The sequence below is a fragment of the Cannabis sativa genome, chromosome 1, assembly GCF_029168945.1.
Source record: "Cannabis sativa cultivar Pink pepper isolate KNU-18-1 chromosome 1, ASM2916894v1, whole genome shotgun sequence".
Lineage (NCBI taxonomy): Eukaryota > Viridiplantae > Streptophyta > Magnoliopsida > Rosales > Cannabaceae > Cannabis > Cannabis sativa.
The window spans coordinates 20523803-20547240 of record NC_083601.1 but is presented as its reverse complement, the minus strand read 5'-3'; the positions used below and the strand labels follow the sequence as shown (position 1 = coordinate 20547240).

The 23438-nt window shown below is 31.9% G+C and overlaps 3 protein-coding genes across 3 annotated transcripts; 2 read left to right on the top strand and 1 right to left on the bottom strand.

The window, feature by feature from the left end:
- The first annotated feature begins 7081 nt into the window (after nucleotides 1-7081).
- Nucleotides 7082-8719, top strand: LOC133030933 (uncharacterized). The gene is made up of 2 exons (XM_061104039.1): nucleotides 7082-7817; nucleotides 7908-8719. Exons 1-2 carry the CDS (start codon nucleotides 7082-7084, stop codon nucleotides 8717-8719), a joined length of 1548 nt encoding a protein of 515 aa, XP_060960022.1.
- Nucleotides 8719-10390, top strand: LOC133030918 (uncharacterized). Its single transcript, XM_061103992.1, has 3 exons — nucleotides 8719-9180; nucleotides 9636-9727; nucleotides 10384-10390. Exons 1-3 carry the CDS (start codon nucleotides 8719-8721, stop codon nucleotides 10388-10390), a joined length of 561 nt encoding a protein of 186 aa, XP_060959975.1.
- A 2049-nt stretch (nucleotides 10391-12439) lies between these two features.
- LOC115707066 (trimethyltridecatetraene synthase) lies at nucleotides 12440-15321 on the bottom strand. The gene is made up of 2 exons (XM_030634895.2): nucleotides 14329-15321; nucleotides 12440-13357 (listed from the first exon to the last, which is right to left on the bottom strand). The coding sequence occupies exons 1-2, from the start codon at nucleotides 15265-15267 to the stop codon at nucleotides 12725-12727; spliced, it is 1572 nt and encodes a 523-aa protein (XP_030490755.2). The 5' UTR covers nucleotides 15268-15321; the 3' UTR covers nucleotides 12440-12724.
- Nucleotides 15322-23438: the final 8117 nt, after the last annotated feature.

Genomic DNA, 23438 nt, shown 5'->3' with positions numbered 1-23438 from the left:
ATACACATACATACACACACACACACATAAACACATACACATACATATACACACATAAACACATATATACTCTCACATAAATATATATACACATATACATATATATATACATACACCTACATACACATACACATATACATATATACATATATACACCCACATACACATATACATATATATACATACACCCATATACACATATATACATCCACATCCACATACACATACACATACACATACATACATACACATACAGAAATACATATATATACACATATATACACTAATAAACACATTAACACATACACATACACATTTACATAAACTTTTCAAAAAAAAATTAAAAAATACCTTCCACAAATAACAGGAGGTGGGGCTTCGGGTGGTGTGCGGTGGAGGCTACTGGCGGCCGGTGGTGGTGCCCGACGGACGGTGGTGAGTGGCTGCCGGCGGTGGGGAATTTTTTTCCAAAAAAAAAACAAAATTTTTGAGAGAAATGAGTGGGATTTTGAGTGAGATTGATAGAGATTAGTGAGATTGAGTGAGAATGAGTGAGATTGAAAGAGAGGGATGAAGGAGTGATTTTTTGAGAGAGAAAAAAAAAATTCAGAAAAAAAAAACCAGAAATGGGGTCTGCTCGTCGAAGGGGATATATGAACACTTTTACCGGTGCATTGAATTGCGCCGGTAAAAGTGGTCATATAACCCTAAAACCAAACGCACCATTTCGCTTAATGCGCCGGTAAAAGTAACCCCACCTACCACCAATTTCCACGCGTTTTATTTTCCCCCAAATTTTCACGAGGGCGGTCCACATTCCCACCAAAATTTGGGAAACTTTTACCGGCGCAATTGTGCACCGGTAAAAGCCTTACAGAAGTGGACACGCGTTTTATTTCCCCCCAAATTTTCACGAGGGTGGTCAACATTCCCACCAAAATTTGGGAAACTTTTACCGGCGCAATTGTGCGCCGGTAAAAGCCTTACAGAAGTGGACATGTGTTCGGGCCATTTGGCAGTTCAGTGTTCATCTTTTACCGGCGTATTTCATTGCACCGGTAAAAGTTATAGCTGAATCCAATCCCAAATTCAGCATCTCATTTATGCTGACAACTTTTGCCGGCGCAATTGGTAAACTGCGCCGGCAAAAGTGGCTTTTCTTGTAGTGTGGTATGGGGTTTGTGGCCGACGATGGTGGCCTGAAAGTTATGGACGACGATGGTGGTCTAGGGGTTAGTTTCGTACTGGATCTAATTTTTTTTTAACTTTTTCAGGTTTTTTTTATGGTTCTAAAGTGTGTTCATACCCATTTCCATTCCATCATAAGTATTTGTTAATGTTTGAATCGTAGAATTCTATATTTCAATTCAAAATTATATTGTTAATTTATAATTTTTTCTGCATTTGTGTAATTTTTTTTCTGTATTTTTTTACAGGTTTTTTTTTTCTGTATTTGAATAATTTGTGTAAAGATTTTGTGTAAATTTATGGACTTTTGTTTTCTATTTTAATTTTTTGTGTAAATTATAAATTATAATTATAATTATGTATCTGTATTTATTTTTTATTTCTATTTTAATTATATTTTTATAAAATGATCTGATTTGGGTAACAAATTATTAATTTTTATGTATCTATTTTTTAAATTGTATTATTAATTAAATTATTATTATGAATTTGTAATATATAATTTGAATTAAAAAATAATATTATTTTTTTTATAAATAAAAAAGCATACATATAGTGACACTTCTTGGGAGTAGCTGTTACTTTTATAGTCTGACATTGTTTAACTTTAAAATCCTATAATGACGCGCGAGGAGTGAAACTAAAAGGGTTTAGTGACCCATCTAATATGTCACTAAATACTGCTTTTCCAGTCACCCACATTAGTGACACACGGTGAAGGGTCACTAAATGGTTTTAGAGTCACTCAACAAGAGTCACTGAAACCAGTTTTTGTAGTATTGCATCCATCACTTGTTACTTTTCACAAAGTTAAGATTGAGTAACCACCTTCCTATTCCTATAAAAGGGGTCCACTCAAAGGGTGAAAGGGATTGATTGATAGAAACTTTACAAATTTTTAAATACAACCAAAATTCAGAAATAATATTGATTCGTAGAGTATGTAGTGTTGACTTCGATTTTAGCTAACGACGCTGAGTATTTAAAGCGATGAGATAATGAATAATAATTAATATAATTAAGCAATAAGAATACCAAAATTTATAGAGGTTCGACCCGTGATAGTGTTAATAGCCTACTCCCCTTTTACTTGTATTACTTCAAAGAATTATCAAGATCACAAAGAGCTGGCTAAGTGCATTTCTCAATAATCCTTATGAAAAGCTTACAGTTATTTTTATAGCATAATAGCTCTCAAGAGTATATGATTTTGGATCCCTAAATAATGAAATGATTTCACTATTTATAGGGAGAAATATATCAATTAAGTTTCCCAAAACAATTAGGAATAAAAAGAAAAACTAAATTGGTTTCTTATGATCTTTCTTCTGATGTGTGTCAATCCCACCAAACTAGGGTTTTGATTGAATTGTAAATTAGGGCATATTTATAGAAAATATTCTTGAAGATCTGTTTCAACCGTGTTATCTTGTTCGGAGCATTTGGCATTGCTGAATGGTGAGAACTTGCTCGAACAGTCACACTTTGGTTCTATCCGGATGCTTCTTGCTGCCTTTGAGCAAATTAATTTTTGAGCTCGAAACCTCCTAGACAGAATAGCAAGAAAAGTATGTTCCATCCAGGCCTCAGAATGTTCTTCACGTTTTACTAAAAATAACGTCACGTGATCACCCTGTATAGAAATTGAGATATCATGTAGATTTAACTACAAAATTACGTAAAAAATATAGTTTTCATTTATTATTTTTGTCTTTTTTTTAATTAATAAATTTTTTAGATTAAGTTGACGAAAAAATTGCATTAGCACACGTTATACAAATTTGAGTTTATATTTATTTGTTCACTGATTGTTTGAAAGTAGAAAAGAAAACACACTATATTACACTTTAAGGGTTCATTTAGAACGTCGTATTAAATCGTATTGTATTATATTGAATTGAATTGGATTATACATTATATTTTTATATAATACTATGTTAAACTTTAATTTATACTAAAATATTATAAGGTGTTTATAAAAATTAATACCACATATAGTTTTACATAAAAAATATTACATAAAATACAATTCAATATAATATTATACAATACTGCAATACGGCGTAGTAAACAAACCCTAAGAATTTATATATGTACTCTCTTTGGTGGTTTAGTTATTCTTATGGCCGATGCCAATATTCAATAAATTCTTGTTCTCGGTCCCTTGTAAAGTTTTTTTTCTTCTCATGGGTGATGTTCTATGAGGTTTTAATAAAAATACAATTAAGTCACGAAATTCTAAAATTCAAATTTTTAGATATTATAATTAGTACCAATAATGCTTGTAAGAAAAATTATGGAGATCAATAATTAATCACATAATAAAAGCCTACTTTTTGATTGATAATTAAAAAGATTATATGTAGTGACAGATCAACTTTTTTCTCTTTTTCTTTATAAAAAAGAAGGGTCAGAATTTTCTTTCACAGAAAAAAGTGGGAGCAGATTGCCTTTAGGACCAATCTATAATGAAATTACCCATTGTCGTATCCATATGTGGACCAACCATCTTGGTAGACTCTACTTTTGGTATGGGTATTTAACTTTGGATGAGAATCACTTGTTTGGTATGTTGATAATGATTATTATATAGAATGTAAATAATATTTTAAATCTTGTCTTTCGTAAAAGTTATACATTGGACCTTCATTTTATTAAATGATATAATAGATTCTGTATTTTTTAAAATAGTATAAATATGACCTTTAAATTAATTTTTGTCAAAATAAAACTTAATAATAATCCGACTTAGAGGTGTTATGACAAAACTGGTTAAATTTTCTACGTTCGTATTAAGAATTATCTTCAAGTTGGTTATATTTAAAAAAAAAATGGTCAAAAATTAAGCTCAGAATTATCCTCAATTTATAAATTTTACAAAACACAAAATCTAAAATAGTATTTACCTAATATATTTTCATATTTCTACTCCCTATAACCATATTACAATGCTATATATTGGAAGTGTAATAATTTTATTTTTTAAAGCAATTTTATTTTTTATTTGAAAAATATATATCTCAATAAATAATAATTTTTATATGGAGATACAGTTTTTATATTTTATTAAACATTCTGTAAATCGGGTTATACATGCTATTGCTAGACAATTTGAATAATATTATGTTAACCGTATGCTCTCGGAGGAGAATGTTCTTTCTGAATTTTTATCTATCATTTTTGAGTGATTACATAATAATTATAAACATATTGATACAAATAATATTGTTTATTTTTCTAGATGTTTATGTTTTTCTTTTGATTAATATGCCTTTGTTAGTTTATTCCTATTCCAATAGAGAAATGCTAAGAGATTTATTAAGGTATTAGCTGACATATTATTATTTATATAATTTAATTCCACATATTTTAATTTGATAAATTATATGTAGGAAACTAACTACTAACAAAAACGCCACAACGATATAGTGTTGACCTAACAACAATGCCCATTCCAATTAAGTAAAATTTAGAAGGAAAATTTGAAATTCTATGCTTAAAATGCCATTTTATTTTTTTCCCTAAATGTATAGTTATTAAAATTGTTCCTATATGCCAACTTTTCTCATTTTCCTAAACTACCCCCCTCATTTGAATCAGCCTCTCTCTTCCTCTCTCTTCATCTCTCTCAGCCGAACCCCCTCTCTCAAAAACGCAGCCAGCCGAACTATCACTCAACGAACCAACCCTCAACCCCGAGCCCGAGCCCGAGCATTCCTTCGTCGAACTGAACCCCGGCCGAACGCTCAACCCCGACCCTCCCTGAAATCTGAAGAAAAAAAAAAAAAAAAAAAAAACCCACAGCCGATGGTCGGACCTTGGAGTCCGATGGGGTCCGACCAATCGGACCCATCGGACCCCATGGTCCGACCATCGGGCCTCCGTCTTCCTCTCTCCGAAATCAAGAAAAAAAAAAAAAAAAACCCACAGCCGATGGTCGGACCCCAAGGTCCAACCATCGGGCCTCTCTCTTCCTCTCTCCGAAATCAAGAAAAAAAAAAAAAAAACCCCACAAACGATGGTCGGACCTTGGGGTCCAATCGGACCCATCGGACCCCAAGGTCCGACCATCGGGCCTCTCTCTTCCTCCCTCTGAAATCTGAAGAAAAAAAAAAAAACCCACAGCAGATATTGGTCGGACATTTTTGCAACAAAGTTTCACAAACAAAAAACACATCTAAATCAATCTTTTAACACTTACAAAAAAAAAAAAAGAAAAGAAAAAAAGAAAACCAAACACACCTTCGACATTTTTGCTTCGGGTTCGCCTGAGATTGGTCGCCGTGGTTGGTCGGGGTTGAGCTTCGACGACGGTGGGTAGGTCGGGTTGAGCGTCGACGGAGATGGGTGGCTGTGAGAGGGATGGGTTGAACAATTTTTGGCTCTGATAGATGGGTATCGTGGGGGACGGTTTGGCTGAGCAAGAGGAAGAGAGAGGATGATTGTTTGAAATGTGAGGGGTAGTTTAGGAAAATTAGAAAAGTTGGCAAAAGTTTCAAATTTTCCATTTAGAATGATCACATTTTACTTTTATTTTGATCTTTATCTCGGCTGGAGTGATACGATCATCCTTACTTGATCGTAGCCCATGAAAGTACAATTCAATGTTTCTACTTTACAATGACAAAAAGTTATTATGCGATCGATGCACAGTACCCATCACTATCTCATGTAACCTTATTATGATTAGGGGATCATGTCTGGGTGGGTATATAATATATTGATTTCTATATATAAACAAACACGTATATATAGGAATTACATAAATGTTAGAGAGGCCACCTTAAGATGTGTCAAGCACATCGTGTATAAATATAGTAAATATTATTAGCAAATATTTTTAGTTATACGATTAGTTTTTTTATATATATTATTTAATAGATAAATTTATTTATTAAAAATTATTTAATTTAAGTATTATTTATATAAAAAAAAATATAATATTCAAAATTTATGTTAATTATAATTTTAGTTTAATTATTGTAATATTTTCAATTTTATAATACTTTTAATGTTTTTAAAATATTATATATATATATATTATTTTTTTTAAAATAATACCAGAAATATAATTATTTGGTGAAAAAAATGATAATAGAAAGATATATATTCTTTTAAATATGTGTTTAAATTTGAATTGCAATATTAAAAAAATTATGTTATATAAACACATTTAATATAAGATAAAAGATAAAAAAAAAATGTGTAGTGGGTTGAAATTTGAATTGTAATGTTTTAAAAAAAAACATGATATATACTTTTGTTAAATATTTACATTTAATATAATACATATACTAGATTAATATTACGTAAAATGCACATATATATTTAGTTATATTATTAATTAGTTTGGTTATGTATATTTTTAGTTATATAATTAGTTTTTTAAGATATTATTTAATAAATTAATAATATTTTTATTAAAAAATGTATTTTAAGTGATATTTATAAAAAAAAATTAATAGTATTCAAAATTTGTTATTAATTATAATTTTAGTTTAACTGCAATACTTTTTAATTTCATTATTATAGAAATATTTTAGAAAAAATAATAAATTTTTTTTTTGTAATTGCAAAATGTAACGACGTTATAATGGTGACTTTTCAAGAAACATAAACACTTTTTCAATTTTATTGTTTTTTTTTTAAACAAATAATAATAGAAAGATGTTTTTTCTAAGATATGTGAATTAGATAAAAAAAAATAATAAAAAAATATATTTTAGATATGTATAATTAATTTAAATTTGAAATGTAATGTTAAAAAAATAATTTATATTATATAATAATCACATTTAATATAAAATAATAAATTATTTTGTATATTAAAGCTTTGAAATTGGACCTAAGCAAAGCCTATGACAGAGTTGAATGGGGTTTTCTTAAAGCTATGATGGAGAGAATGGGCTTCGCTACTCGTTTCGTGGACCTTGTTTTGGCTACGGTTAACTCAGTGAGGTATAAAATTGTTCATGGCGGTCATGTGTCAGATTCTTTTGTGCCAGGAAGGGGTATTCGTCAAGGGGATCCTTTATCTCCTTATCTTTTTCTCATTTGTGCTGAGGGTTTTACTTCTCTCATTAAAAAGTTTGAAGGTGATGGTCTCTTGAAGGGTTGTAAGGTTGCGAATGGGGCACTTGTAATCTCACATATGTTATTTGCTGATGATAGCTATGTCTATTGTCGTGCTAATGAGAGGGAAACTTCTAATGTGCTGCGGCTCCTTCAATTGTTTGAAGCGGCTACTGGACAACAGGTGAATTTTACCAAGTCTTCAATTTTCTTCAGTTCTAATACTCCTCTTATTATTCGTGAAAGAATGTGCTCCATGATGAGAATGCCTATGGCTGATGAACAAAGTACTTACTTGGGTCTTCCTTGTACTATGGGGAGGAATAAAGATGTAATTTTGGGTTTTCTCAAAGATAAAATGCTCAAGCGAGTACAGAGTTGGGAAGGTCGTCTGTTATCAAAGGCTGGCCGTGAGGTTTTGCTCAAAACGGTTGCTCAAGCTTTGCCTACCTATGCGATGTCTGTGTTTCTTCTTCTGGTTAAGACTGTTTCACACCTGGAGAGCTTAATGTCAAAGTATTGGTGGGGGTCCTCTAATAATAGAACAAAAGGTGTCAGTTGGTATAGTTGGCGACGACTTTGTAGAACCAATAATTCATGAGGGCTTAGTTTTCGTAATTTGCGGGATAACAATCTTTCCTTGTTAGGAAAGCAGGGGTGGCGTCTTCTTCTGTATGAGGACTCTCTTGTGGGTCATATTTACAAGGCCTGCTACTTTCCAAACGGTAATTTCCTTGCGGCTGAGATAGGTCCTAACCCAAGTTTTATTTGGCAGAGTGTGTTTGAATCACAACAACTGGTTCGAGATGGTGCTAGAAGGAGAATCGGGTCTGGTGTGTCTACCCCTGTGCTTAATGTCCCTTGGCTGATTTCTGATGAGAACCCTTGTGTCATTTCTAGACATCTTGTGTTGGCTCATAGTACAGTCTCCCAGTTGATGCACATTGATCGTAAGCAATGGGATCTTGAGGTCTTACACGATTTGTTTGAGGCAAGGGATGTTGATTTGATAATGCAGGTTCCTCTAAGTGATAATGTTAATGTTGATTCTTGGTTTTGGGGTAAAGGGCCGAATGGGTTTTACTCGGTTAAGAGGTCCTACCGCTATCTCCAAAAACTGAAAGGAGAATGGGGCATTCAATTGGAGTCTGAATTGTGGAGGGTTCTCTGGAAAGTTAAAGTCCCTCCCAAGGTTCTTCACTTTGCTTGGAAAGCTATTTCGGGGTGTCTCCCAACTCGTACCCAATTGCGTACAAAACATGTTCCTGTTGATCCTCGCTGCGTGTTTTGTAATTCTGATGAAGAAACTATTATTCATGTTTTGGTTGGCTGTCATTTTGCGCAATCATGTTGGCATAGGTCGGGTGTGGGATTGCATTTTTCTGCAGAAGCTACTTTTGCCGATTGGTTTAAGGCGTTTCTAACAGGGGTAGAGTGGCTTTGGTGGATGAGCTCTTGATGGTAGCATGGGGTATTTGGAAAGCTCGAAATGAGCTTCTTTGGCAGGGTCGTTCTTCTCAGGCTGCGGATGTGGTTCGAGTGGCAATGTCGTGTCATTCTAGTTGGTTATTGGCTCAAGAGAACAGGTTTGAACCACTGTTGTTTGATGTTACTGTTGTTGGTAGCAGTGTTTGTTGGGTGAAGCTGCCTGCTGGGAAGCTGAAGATCAACACTGATGGGGCGATTTTTGAAGCAACAACTCAATATGGTACGGGCATGGTCATTAGAGATTATCATGGGAAGCTAATCGAAGCTAGTTTCTCTTTGCATTCTGGGGTTTGTCAGCCAGCTGTGGTTGAGATATTGAGCGTCAAGGAGGCCCTTAGTTGGTTGAAGTTGAAGAATTTCTCCAATGTCTTAGTTGAGACAGATTGTATTGCTGTTGTTCAAGCTCTTAATAGCTCGGTTGCTCTTCCATCGGTTTTTGGTTTGTTTGTTCAGGAGTGTCAATTGATTCTTTCTTCTTTCACTACTACAAAACAAGCCTTTAGAGTCGCTTTTTTCAGCATAATAATTAATAACCGACGCCATAGGGTTAAAAAATTTTAGAAGGGAATTTGACGCTACTTTTGGCGTCGGTTATTTGGAAATAACCGACGCCATAGGGTGTGCCCCCTATGGCGTCGGTTATTTCCAAATAACCGACGCCAAAAGGGTTTATAACCCTAGCTCATCACTTCGTCTTCCTCATTCGACCAGCCAGCCCAGAAATCCCCAAATCAGAGAAACCCCAAACCCTCTCCGCCAACCACCACGAAAAATCACCCCCATTTCACCATTTTTTCACCATTTTAGCTCATTTTTGTTTCTAAATCTTCTATTTTCATACTTAAAACTATATACCTGAAAAGATCACATTTTTCCTCATTTTTTAGGGTAAACCGAAGGTAGAGGTAGTGGTTGTGGTGGTTATACCTCCGACCACCGTTTTTAGAGGAGAAAACATTGTATCTCAACGTCTATTAAGGTATAAATCTGATTTCTACTAATTTTAGTAATGTACATTGCTTTATTTTTTATTTTATAAATTTTTTAGGGTTTTTCTATATTATTAAATATGTATTATGTTGTATTGAATATGTATTGTGTGTATATATATTGTGAATGAGAAATGTATTGTGTGTATATATATTGTGAATGAAAAATGTGATATAGGAGAGTATATATGTATGTATCTTGTGTTGTATTGAATATGTATTGTGTGTATATATATTGTGAATGAGAAATGTGATATAGGAGAGTATTTTATATATTGTATATGTATATATTGAGTATTTTAAAGTTTAAACTAATAGTTTTGTTAATTAAATATTGTGATGAGAATGAGATAGGAGAGTATTAAAATAAAAGTTTAGAAATTAATTTCTATAAAATTAGTTTAGAAACAAAAATTTAGAAATTAATTATATTTTGTATTAATTTTTTTTTCTATTTTCAATTTTATTCATGTGTTTTTATTTTTTTTAGTAACTAGTAAATAGTTAGTTACAACTATTTAGCAAGTTACTAATTTTCATTCATATTCATGTATTTTTATTACTAACTAGTTACTCATAATTTATATAAGTAGTAAGTAGCTAAATAAAAAAATTGGTAATTTTGTAGTATTTCTTTACGTTGTAGGTTGTGAGGTCAATTTGCAAGGATCTGACTTATTTGGTGTTGATCGGTTTCAAGGTAGCTCGAGGTATACATTTACTAACTTTTATTATAATAATTATGAATGCTTAGTAGAGTTTGAATATCTTAAATATTCATCCGTAGTGAAGTAGGTTCTGTGAATACATATACTGCAGTCAGATGGGTGGTAAACTTTTATATTGCTAAATGTTGTTGTGATTATTTTATATTGTTTTGAATTGTGTTTTGTTGTTATTAATAGGTTTGAATTTGTTTGGAAATGTTCAATTATAACCGTTATGCTGCCGAAATTTCGGTAGAATTAGGATAATATTTGATTTTTTTTTCTATTAAACTTGGTTGTTAGGATTTTATCGGAAGTCACTTTATCGGAAGTCAAGTACATAATTTTTAGTATAAGGTATGTTTTCTTTAACTTACTTTTATAAGAATGTTTTTTTTTATATATATTTAGATAATTCTTAAATACTTAGAGTAATTTTAGAATAATATTGATGTAGTACATATGATAGATATAGTAGGCTAAAAAAAAGATATACAAAAAATGGTCTAATGAGATTTGAACTTGTGACCAAAAAGATAAATTGATAAGTCTTTACCAATATACCAAAACACAATCTTTATATAAATTAACTATGATTTTATTTAAATATTAGAAGAGATATAAAAAAATTTTATTTAACATTGATTCTAATACTTAATATTAGAATTTTATTAGTTTATTTTAGTAAAATAGCAAAATAAAACACAAAAAGTTAGGTGAAAGAGGCGCATAACATGATTTTAGTATACAAAAGATCGTTTTTTGGACAAAATAGTTGGCCAAACCGCCATAGGTTGTTTGGCATGCGTAGAACACGAAAAAATACCCAAGTTAAAAAAAAAATCGTCTCAAATGGATAATCGGATCAAAAGTTATTAATATTCAAAGTTTTCAAAAAAATTCATGCAAAGTTTAGCCCTTTCTCTAATTTTTTCTATTTATTTTGGTCCTTAAATTATTATTTTATTTTATTGGTCTTAAAAAATTTAAATATATAAAAATATGAAATTACATAAAAATTAAAAAATATTACACATTATTTATTATTTAATATACTAATTATTATATAAAATATAACTTAAAAAAATTATAAAAAATATACTAATATACTACAAAAATACAAACACATAATGTCAAATATAAAATATTAATAAAAAGATAGTTAATATACAAACACTTAGATTAATGTAAATGTGTATTTATTTAACTTTTCAATTTAATTTTTATTTATGCTTATTGTATATAATTTATACTTAATTTAATTATATTAATTATAAAATAATATATATATATAAATTATGCTAAAAGACGAAATTGTAAAGCTAGTGAATACCAAGACCCTATGGCGTCGGTTTTTTCATAACAACCGACGCCAAAGGGTACCTATGGCGTCGGTTATTATGAAAAAACCGACGCCATAGGGACCCTTTGGCGTCGGTTCTTATGAAAAAACCGACGCCATAGGGACCCTTTGGCGTCGGTTGTTTTAAACCCTATAGCGTCACTTGGAACAACGTCGGTAGCGAATTTCGCCAAAACCGATGCCAAAACCCCTTAAAAACCGCCTCTAAAGCCCAATTTTGTAGTAGTGTTTACATAATGTTTCTATTTATCATGTTAAACGATCTGCTAACAAAGCCGCACATTGTGTTGCTCGCGGTGCTTGTTTTTGGTCTGATCGTCTTTTTACTGAGAGCAATGTTTCTTCTGCTCTTCAGTCTATTGTAATAGCGGATATTGCTATTTAATGAATTACTTTTTTTTTTCAAAAAAAAACAAATAATAAATACTTATAGTTAGTTTAAATTTAAACTGTAATGTTTTAAAAAAAAAAATACTTTCTCTTATATAACCACAATAATTATAACATAGATAAATATAGAATCAAGATTTCCTGTTAAATTAAATATATTAACTATTTTTGTTCATTCAATTAGAGTTTTAAAATTAGTTATATGTCAAATTTTAATTAGTTTAATACTATATGAGACACTATTTTTTAATAGGATTTTGATTCATAAATATATATATCACTATTCATACATTTTCAATAATATATTATACACAAATTGCTGAATAATTATACAGTTGTATGGACAAATAACCATGCTCAATCACCACACAAGAAAGCACACCGAAAAAAACTAAAACTAATTACTTATGTGGGCTGTGTAGCCAGAAATGAGAAAGATATATAAGGGTAAAGCGGATAATATCAAATATCGATATTTCCCAACAACTTACACAATGATTGACAAGATAGCATTTAAAAGGAGGGAACTAATAAAGATGGATGGGAAGTCGAGGCTCCATAACCGCAACAAGTGGGACCTTTCGAATAGTGGCCAATCCATAAACCTCCTCCATACTCACATCTTCACCATCCATAGTCTCAGGCAACTTCCACGTAAATCCATGCAACATATTCGCCAAGATACTGCTTATCATCTTAATCCCCAAGCTGTAACCCGGACACATCCGCCGACCCGACCCGAATGGAAGCAGCTCGAAGCTCTGCCCGTTAATATCCACGCCCATTTTATCAGGCTCCAAGAATCTCTCGGGCCGAAACTCGTCGGGTTTGTCCCACGCCGATGGGTCTCTACCCAAACTCCAGGTGTTAACGAAGACCGTAGTGCCTTGGCGAATGTCGTAGCCGCTGACGTGGCAATCGCGTAAAGCGAAGTGTGGGGCGAGCAAAACAGCAACTGGGTGTTTTCTCATGGTCTCTTTGATTATGGAGTCAATGTAAGGGAGGTTTGGGATGTCTCTCTCTTCGACCCACCTTTGTTGTCCTATGACTCTGTCCAGTTCTTCCTTTGCTTTTTCTATGATGTTTGGTTGTCTTATCACCTCTGACATTGCCCATTCCACCGTCGTTGCTGAAGTGTCTGTTCCTCCCGCTACTAATTCCTAATTACATCTTCAACAAATTTATTAGGATCCATTTTCAAATGTTAATTAATTAACATGTATAAGTCTATGCAGAGCTAAGAGTTCTCACAATTAAAAACAAACAGAAACCAATATCATAACATATTGCAATTTAGTATTTGATTTTACAAACATAAAAAAACTAATAATGACCACTCATAAGAATTAAGAAGTGACCTATGTGTTGCAAAATATCTTGGTGTGCCCCTGTTTAGCGCATACTTAGTCATATTGAAAAATTGTTTGGATAAAATTTAGGGAAAATATATTATTTTTTTTTTAATTTTTTTTTTCAAATTTCCGGTTTAGGTTTTCATAGTGATTTCTATAGTAGTTTTTATATAAGTTGCTATAATTATTATTTAAGTTGCTCCGTTAGTTGCAATATGAATTTTTTATAAAATTCCGTAAAAAGGAAAAAAAAAACTATTTTGAAAAATAAAAAAATATCCTTTAAAACTTTAAATTTGATCAATTTCACAAACTTCAGGATCAAATTAATGGTCATTTTTGACAGTATATTCTAGTAAATATAAAAATTAAATTGGTATTTTGAAAATTGATTTTTATAATTACAAACTTATGAGTAATAATAAATATATGTGCACTAAAAGAAAAAAAAAAGTATATACAGTACTGATCAATATGTTACAATTTTTAACCAATCACAATATTTTGTAAACACTTCATATAACACTTGTCCATATCATTGCTCATGATAATAATACATCGCGTTCTAAAATAGAAAATTATGGCGTGATCCATGCACACGTACTGATCTAGTTAGCAGGATATTAAAATCTTATTAAGAAATTTCTTATGTGTAAACACTTTTATATTTAATTATTATTAATATCCTTAGTGAAAAAATGATAAAGAAAGATCAGTAAATATTACTAACAAGAAGAAGAAATTAAGAAATATATATAATATATGTAGTATATACGTACCTGAATGAATGCCTTGATACTATCATAACTAAGCTTAACTTCAAGGTCAGGGGTCTCACGGAGCTCCAACAGAAAATCCACCATGTCCTTAGGTTCAAAATTACCCTTTTGTCCCTGCTCCATTCTATTTGCCTTGTGTTCATCAATAACATGGTCATGAAACCGATGAAACTTTTTACTCAAACTATTCATTCTCTTCACATAGCCCTGCAAATCCAAGAAACTAAGAAACGGAATCCAGTCCCCAATGTTTAACACCCCATTAAGCAAAAACAACTCATCCAACATCTCCTGAAACTCTTCCAGTTTCACCAACGACGTCGTTTCGGGTGTTGACGACGCCGATTCGGGCTCCTTGAAGTACTTCTTACCCAAAACAATTCTACTTATAACGCTTAGAGTCACACGTGAGAGTTGCTCTTTAATGACAACGGGTTTACCTGACAAGGCGAATAGTCGCGAAAGGAACTGACGCCTTTCCTCGACGCGAATGTACTCATAAGACTCGAGTCTTTTCGAGTTAAAAAGCTCGGTCAGGAAGATCCTACGGCCCTGACGCCAGTGAGGGCCGTATGGAGACCAAGTGAGTTTTGAATAGTTATACCCCGTGTACTTTCCGGCGGCTGTTTTGGGTCTTGAAGCGAAAACGTGGTCGTGTGTTCTAAGAATGAGTTTAGCCATTTCCGCCGAGGACACCACCACCACCGGGAAGGACCCGAACTTGAGTTGCATAATGGGACCATATTTTTGGGACAGTTTGTGGAGCGACTGGTGTGGGAGAGGACCGATTAGGTTCAGGTTTCCTATGAGAGGCCATGGTTTAGGACCTGGCGGAGGGTGTAGTTTTGGGGATGAGTTAAGTCGTTTTGAGATTAAGATGATAAAAGAAGCTAAGGTTGCCAAGGTGAGAAGAAAAGTCCAGAAAGAATAAGCTTCCATCTTTAGGCTTGTAGTTTTTTTTTTTTTTTTTTTTTTGCCTTAGGTTGGTTATTGCTGATTTAGATCGAGTTGGATATTTATGGATGAAAAATGTTAATAAAGAGGAGTCCACAAATGCAAGATGTAAATAAAATATTGTGTAAAATTTGAGGACAAAAAAAAAGTAAATGGTATATTTCTCCAAATTACAAATAACATTATGACCAAAAAAAAAATTCAGTCTAGTATTTTTGTCATTGGTGTAATTAAATACGGAGTCCTACGTAATTTAAGAAAATATCTTTTAAAAAATATTGATAAGCAATCCTAAGACATCACCTATAAAAAGGAGTAAGTTGAAGAATATATATTTTTTTTTGAATCTATTAATCAAAAATACATTTATATTATAATTCATTAAAATATATGTACTTTTGTGAGTGGATTGCTTAATATATCTTTATCCTTCACTTAAGTTATTAGCACATAAGTTGTTGAAGGTCGGGGACCGAGACAATTGCACATAAGTTATTAGCAAATAAATTACATTAACTTAAGGAGTATAATGAAGATATCATTTATAAAAGTGGATATATCTTAAAGAATGTAAAAATAAAGGTATAAATTAAAACAAATAAAGTAAAGTAAATATAAAATATAATTTCCTCTATAGAAAGTGTTGGGCACCACCGGTGTCCAAAAGCACTAATTTGTATGTTAAAGTTTATCATTAATGATCAATGATAAACTAATTGAAAAAATTGCATTTTTCAAATTTATCACTATATTATATCTTATGTCAAATTTGATATAACATTAAGCATTGTCAAATTAACTCAAGATTTAGCACACTATTAGACCATGTTCAATATAAGATTTAAAATTTGTACTAAATTTAGCACAAAAATGAGTTTGTTTTATTATATTTGGCCTATTATTTACAATTATATTCTAATGCACGTAAAATAACTCAAACAAATAATAATTAATTATATATTTATAGTCATTTAATATTTTATTGAGAATATACAAAATCAATTTCTTTATTTGTTTATTATTTAAATAATGGTAGTAATGGTAAATAAAGAATGTTAAGTTTAATAAAAGTGAATGAATCATAATAACTAGTGGGATTACACTAAATAAAAAAAAGTAGCATTTGTTATGAGTTAAATTTAGCACAATATTATATCTTGTGACAAAATATGGTAAAATTTTTAGCATGTTCCAAATTTAACATATTTTTTAGAACACTGTTAATTAATGAGGTAGTAGTTTTTCTAGTGTGCTAAAATATAACAAAACACAATTTTTTTAGCACTCTATTAGAGGCGCTCTTAGAGAATTAATGTTCTTAAAAGTGCTAAAATATAGCATTATTTTAAAACTCCATTGATGATGCTCGGATAATTTATAAAAATATATGAGATCTAAATATTAAATTGTACCAATAATAATTTAATATTTTTATACTGATACCTTTGGTGTTATTTCTCTAATAAAAATTGTAATTATCTCGATTAACTAATTAAAGTTAATTTTCTTTCCAATAAGACCATCTTTGATGAAAGATATACGGAAATTGATTTTATGATATATTTGTATCAATTTTTTAAATTTTTCTCAAGAATATTGTTATTAGGCACTTAAAAATGTATTGTTATTAGGCATTTTAAGTACTTATATCGATGTGTCATGTTGCAAGTAATCAGCGATTTTTTAAAATTATTTATTAAATTTAAATGTATTGTACTCGATTTTTTATATTAATGGTAATATTAATATAATTAAAAAATGTATAATAAAGTTTATTATTAATGATCAATGGCACAATTATAATTAAAAAATATACATTCTAAATTTAGCATATTGTTATATCTTGTGTAAATTTGACATAACTTTTACCATGAGTTAAATTTAGCTCAAGATTTAGAGCATTCTCACCAGCTTCTGCCTTTTATACTCTATTCTTAAAAATACACTACTATTTTTCTTTTTTATTTTACATTACACTTTTACGTTATACCATATATTAATTTTTTTATATTTTTCTTTACATTATTAAATTAATATTATTTTTATTTTCTACACCATCAAAATAATAATTTTTGAACATATATACAACATACATAAATAAAATATTATTTATATATTATTTAAATAAGTTTAGAAAATCTACTATTCATTATCTAACAAGTTGTATTGGTGTGAGTGCACCTCTAATATACATATATGAATTAAAGAAGATGATAGAAGCTTTTTTTATAACATTTAACTAAAAAGTTTAAAGAATCTCTATTATAAAGAGAATGTTGTCAGTGCTCTTAGCACCATCTCCAATACGATTTAAAATTTATGTTAAATTTAGCATAAAAATGAGTTTGTTTTATATTTGGCATACTATTTATAATCGTGCTCTAATGTACAAGATGTAAAATAAGTCAAAAAAATTATAATTGATTATATATTGATAGTTATTTAATATTTTATAGAAAATATACAAAATTAATTTTTTATTTATTTATTGTTTAAATAATAGTAGTATGGTAAATAAAAAATATTTAGTTTAGTAAAAGCCAATGAATCATAATAGTTAGCGGGATTATAGTAAACAAAAAACGTAGCATTTGTTGTGAGCCAAATTTAACATAATGCTATATCTTATGACAAATATGGTATAACTTTTAACATGTGACAGATTTAGTACACTTTTTAGAACACCATTAATGGAATATTAGTTTTTTTAGTGTGTTAAAATATAACAATCACTACTAAAAAATTAGGTTATCTCAGCACCCCAATCTCGGCACTTCTGTGTGTAACTGCCGAGAGTGGTGAATTTTTTTTAAAAAGAAAATAAAATACTATTTTCGGAGGCCAAATCTTAGCATGTCACTGTTTGGGGGGGGGGGGGGAATGGCGATAAGGAAATAAATGCCCAATTAGGTGTAAAAGTACAAAGACCCAAATTAGATAAATTTCTAATTCTAAAGCCCAATAATTAAGTAAAATTAAAAAGGCCCACTACTAGATGGTACAGTAAGAAACCCAAGAGATAAAAAAATATAAGGTAAAAAGCACAAATGAAAAAAAAACAAGAAGGACAAAATAAGGACCGCACCTCGAGAAAGTAGCAACAAGAAAAAAAAAACCAAAAACTAGAAAGGCAAACAAATGACGACGGTAGAATCCAAGGAAAGTCAATAAGTCAGGGTTTAAAATATACAACCTAGGACCGACGGAAGAAAAGCCATAAGATGAGCAAGTTCAAGCAGGGCTCAAGAGGACCTTCCATCTAGCCCACCGACGGATAGTTCACCCCCCAAGAAGATTCGGGTAACGTAGAGCAATAACGTTTTAAAATACAACAAATAAATACTCCCGTCGAAAAAAGGCATTAAACGAAAGTCATTATTATGATCTCCCCATTCACCACGATTAACAGAAGGTGTTCCGATAGAAGAAGACCATTGCCCAAAGAAGTAAGATAAATAGCAGAAATAAGACACAATGCCGCCAAATCCAACGGACAATAAAAAAAAGCAGCCATCACCCAACAACAAGACACGTGGTGGACAAAGACGAGCAAAGAAAGAAGACACGCGTCAAGAATATGTTGAGTTAAGGACACATCATCCATGCAATAAAAGGACGTACAATATAAATAAGAATGGGACTACGTGAAAGGAGGAGGGGATTAGGAACTGAAAAAGAAAAAACCTTCATAAAAAAAATTACGACTATTTTAGGCTAAGTTTGGCGCTGTCTGTGGGAAAACCAGTTCTTTTTCAGGAGACCTTTTTCGCCGCACAATCCACACACGATAAAAAAAAGAGAAGGAAATTTTTTGGAAAAATAATTGAATAGACATGACGAATGAGCAAGAGGACCTCACCTCGCTTAATGATCCGGGTAACACTCATGAAACCCAGGTGAACACCGAAAACGTTAACAATGAAGCGTTGCACCAAGGCCCACCATGGTGTGAGATTCTGAAAAGGTTAAAGCAACAGGAGGACAAAATGACAACACAAGGAACTAAAATTGCTCTCCAAAAGGAACACATACAGAGGCTCGAGAATGAAAACGGACAGATGAAGGTAGTTCTTGAAGGATATCAGCGTCCCCCACATGCGGAAGAAATGAACAACCAACAAGTGGGTGAAACCGCTGAAAAAGGAAGCAACGACATCAACAATCACACCGGCAACCACACTCAGTGCATGCATGAAAGATCTGGGAGGAAAGAAAACTCAGCAGCACTAGGAGCCATACCGCACCCATAGGACCAATCAAGAAGAACTAGGGAGGAAGTGGAGGAGATAACAGAAGCAGAAGCACTTTGCACAACACCCCGGAAGCAGATCACCAAACCAATAGTTGCTGGAAACCTTTTGGTGGTGAATAAAGAAGTAGAGAAGCTACAGGAAATGATGTTGAATAAGCTGCTAGCTTTGGAAGCAAAGAGCCAAGTAGGGATACACAGCGAGTGGGCACAAATGGAAGGATCCACCCACTCACCTTTTAGAAATTATATTTTACGCGTGGAGGCCCCGCAACATTACGTAGCCCCAAAGTTACCAGAATACAATGGGACAGGAGACCCATCCGAGTGTGTATGTTAGTTTGAGCAAAACATTATTAACTGTGTCAATTCTGTTGGATGACTTAGAAGCAATAAAATGTAAGACCTTCACACAGGCTTTAAGGGGCCCCGCTCTGTGATGGTTCCACAATCTGGCCTCAGGAACAATAAACTCTTACTAAGACTTGATTTTAAGGTTTCAAGCAAACTTTGCAATAAGTGTCAGGATTGCAAAGGTGGATACGAATTTGATGCTAATATATCAGGGACCGGATGAGCCCTTGGAAAAATTCATTAATAGATTCAGCGAGGAATATGTTAGCATCCCAAAGTGCACTGATTCGGTAGCAACAAAGGCACTAAAATAGGGGCTACTACATGGCTCAGAATTAAAAAATGCGATAATAGTGGAACCATGCCTTTCCTTGACAAGGGCCCGGACCATGGCACGAGGATACGTGGCTCTAGAAGTAGAAGAAAGACGGCATGCTGAGGAGGTGTCAAGGGAAACATCGGCGCTGGGAGATTCATTCCTGTTTGAAACAAAAGATCGAGTATCAGCTGCACGACTGCATCATAGAAATGAGGCCTGACATGCCAACGACAGAAACACTAGAGGAGCCGTGATGGTCAGTATGGAACAAACAAGGCAACCAGGGAACCAACAGAACGAAGAAGAGTTACCTCGGATGACCATCACGCTAACCGAGCTAATGAGACAGCTAAGGGTAATGAAAGAAACAAGGTGGCCCGCCAAAATGACTATTGATCCCGATAAAAGGGATAGAAGCCAATATTGTGCCTTCCACGGGGAACATGGCCATGCGACCTACGAGTGTAGACAATTGAAGATTGAAGTCAACAGGTTAGTTAAAGAGGGATTTTTTTAGGATTGTTTGATTGTGGATTCGGCACTGCATGTTCAACAGGGGCATGATAAGAATTAGGATCAATCTTCCCCGTCGTACATTAAGAAAACTGTGAATGTGATATCTGGGGGATTGGACCTAAGCGAGAATTCAATTCGAGCCTCATTAGCTCATTCTCGCCGGATCCACTCTGTCAAAACAATGACAGTGATCGATAATGAGGGACCTGATGTGCAAATATTGTTCAGCCATGGGGAGGCTTCTGAATTGGAACACCCTCACGACGATACCCTGATTATCACCTTAGATGTGGCCCACGTACGTATGAAGCAAATGCTCGTAGACACGGGAAGCTCTGCCAATACCCTATTTGTTGTGGTTTAAAAGAAAATGGAAATCAAAGATTTGAAGACCCAGGAAACCCAAGTTACTTTGGTTGGATTTTAAGAGGAGAGCATCGTCGCCCAAAGTTTTGTCCAACTACTCGTCTATGCTAATGGGGTAAATAAATCGGTCAAATTCCTGATTGTGGACTGCCCCTCGGCCTACAATGCCATCCTCAGCTGGCCATGGATCCATGCTATGAAGGCGGTCGCATCATCTTACCATCAAGTGATTAAATTCCCATGCAAAGGCGAAGTAAGAGAAATACAGGGGGGTTCAGTATGTCGTACCCACTTCTATTGGCCCCCAACTCTCACACAAGGCCCAAAAGAGAGGAATTTAACCTTACAATAAACAATTGTTATTCATTGAATAAGCCCAAATCTAATTGGGCCTAAATAAAATTACTTACGTCAAATTTTATTTTAGCAACCTAGTCCATTTACTTAGTAAAAACTTAAATGGGCTTCCTATATGCATCTAAGCCCAATAGCAAACATATAGGCTCACACAGGTCAAATGATTTGGATGGGCCCTATCATGTTACTAGGTTTACACAGATGAAAGAAGTACAAAATTTATCTGTTACAAATTATTTATAAGATCTATTGACAATTAGACTATGATTAAAATCAGATCATTGGATCTGTCAACAAGTTAATCATAGCAATTTAGATCAAATAAATAATAGGTTTGTTAAAATTTTTTTTGAATAAATAATATAAAAATAAACAATCATTGTCCATGTAACAGATGTGAAATAAGATATTAATATAATTAAATTATTATTCTTAAACTAACCAACTAAATTTTGAAAATTTAGGGTTGTTAAACCCTAAAAATCTCAAAAAAAGAAACTAATTTTAAAATATTTAGGTTTATTTGAATCAAATTAAATTAAATATCAAATAAGATCAATGATTTGAAAGAAAGAATCTTCAATATCACTTTCAAATCTTATAATTTAATAAAATAAACCAATTTTAAAATAGATTTGGTTAGATAATTATTATTTTAGGAATAAAATAATAAATAAATAATAATTACCATAATTATATATCAAAATATCTAAAATTAAGCAATATTCAAATCTCTATAAAATATCTAAATTATTTAAATATTTAAGATATGATTTATAAATTTCCAATAAGGAAGAAAAAATGATATATATAGAAAAATATCATTTTTAAACTTATAATTTATAAATAATTAAATATTTAACAAAATAACAAATTTTGAATTTGAAAATATTATGGTAAGTATATCTATAAAAATATCTATGTTAATTTTAAATTTATTAATTATTTAATTTTTCATATAAGATAATTTTAATATAATATTTTAAAGAAAAAGACAAAGTTATCTTTTAATTTAAAATATGTTAAATATCAAAATATCTAATCTTATAATTAAATAATATATAAATATTAAAAAAGTTAACAAATTTTTAAATCTTACCATAATTGGAAATATTTAAAATTAGAAAAATCTAAAATTGGAAAAATTGAATTTTGGGAAACAATCCCATAAAAAAATTGGATTTTTGGGGAAAAAACCCAAAAAATTGCAATTTGTGGGGGACACCATTGAACCCCGATTTTCCAAAAATCATAACTCTTTCAATTTTTATCGGAATCGAGTTCCGTAAAAATAAAAATTGCTTAATTTTTCACAAGGAATCCAAATAAAATATTTTCAAAAATAGAAAAATTATTTTTCATGGAATAACTTCGTACAACATATACATTCATCACCTAAGCACATAAACCAACATGAAACCATCCAAATCAACACATAACATATAAAACATCGTTTTAAATTCATATTATATGAAAGTAAATCATTACCATGGCTCTGGTGCCAGTTGTTGGAAATATTTTACCAGGATCTAGATTTACTACCAAGTATGTTTCATTAACATCCTAATATGAATTCTAAAACAATGAAAATAAACACATAAGAGTTTAAGAAAACCTTACATTGGGTGCAGCAGAATATAATGACTCCTTCCATTCAGATCTCTAGCGCTTGATTCCTTTCTGTAGCAGAGCATAATCAAGATCTGAACCTGGATCTCTTTCTCTCCTTCTTTGATGCTGATTTTCCATAGTCTTACACACTATGATTGAGGTATCACTTGATGTGTGTGGGCACTACTCATTCACTTAAGGTATTTCGAAATTTAGAGAAGAAAAGAGAGAGGAAAGTGGCGCTCAGGAATTCTCTTTGAAAAGATTGAGATGCAATTGTGTGTAGTTTCCTGAAGCCATTACTTTCTATTTATAGAATGCCCTCTAGGTTTAGGTTAGAATTGTGTGGCATTAAAATAATGAAAAAATAAAATGGTAAAAGCC

Coding starts and splice junctions, on each gene's coding strand:
- LOC133030933 (XM_061104039.1), top strand. CDS start 7,082: ATGGAGAGAATGGGCTTCGCTACTCGTTTCGTGGACCTTGTTTTGGCT. Junction 7,818..7,907: donor TAATAGAACAAAAGGTGTCA/GTTGGTATAGTT, acceptor TTTCCTTGTTAG/GAAAGCAGGGGTGGCGTCTT.
- LOC133030918 (XM_061103992.1), top strand. CDS start 8,719: ATGGTAGCATGGGGTATTTGGAAAGCTCGAAATGAGCTTCTTTGGCAG. Junction 9,181..9,635: donor GCTCGGTTGCTCTTCCATCG/GTTTTTGGTTTG, acceptor CTCATTTTTTAG/GGTAAACCGAAGGTAGAGGT.
- LOC115707066 (XM_030634895.2), bottom strand. CDS start 15,267: ATGGAAGCTTATTCTTTCTGGACTTTTCTTCTCACCTTGGCAACCTTA. Junction 13,358..14,328: donor GTATCAAGGCATTCATTCAG/GTACGTATATAC, acceptor AGATGTAATTAG/GAATTAGTAGCGGGAGGAAC.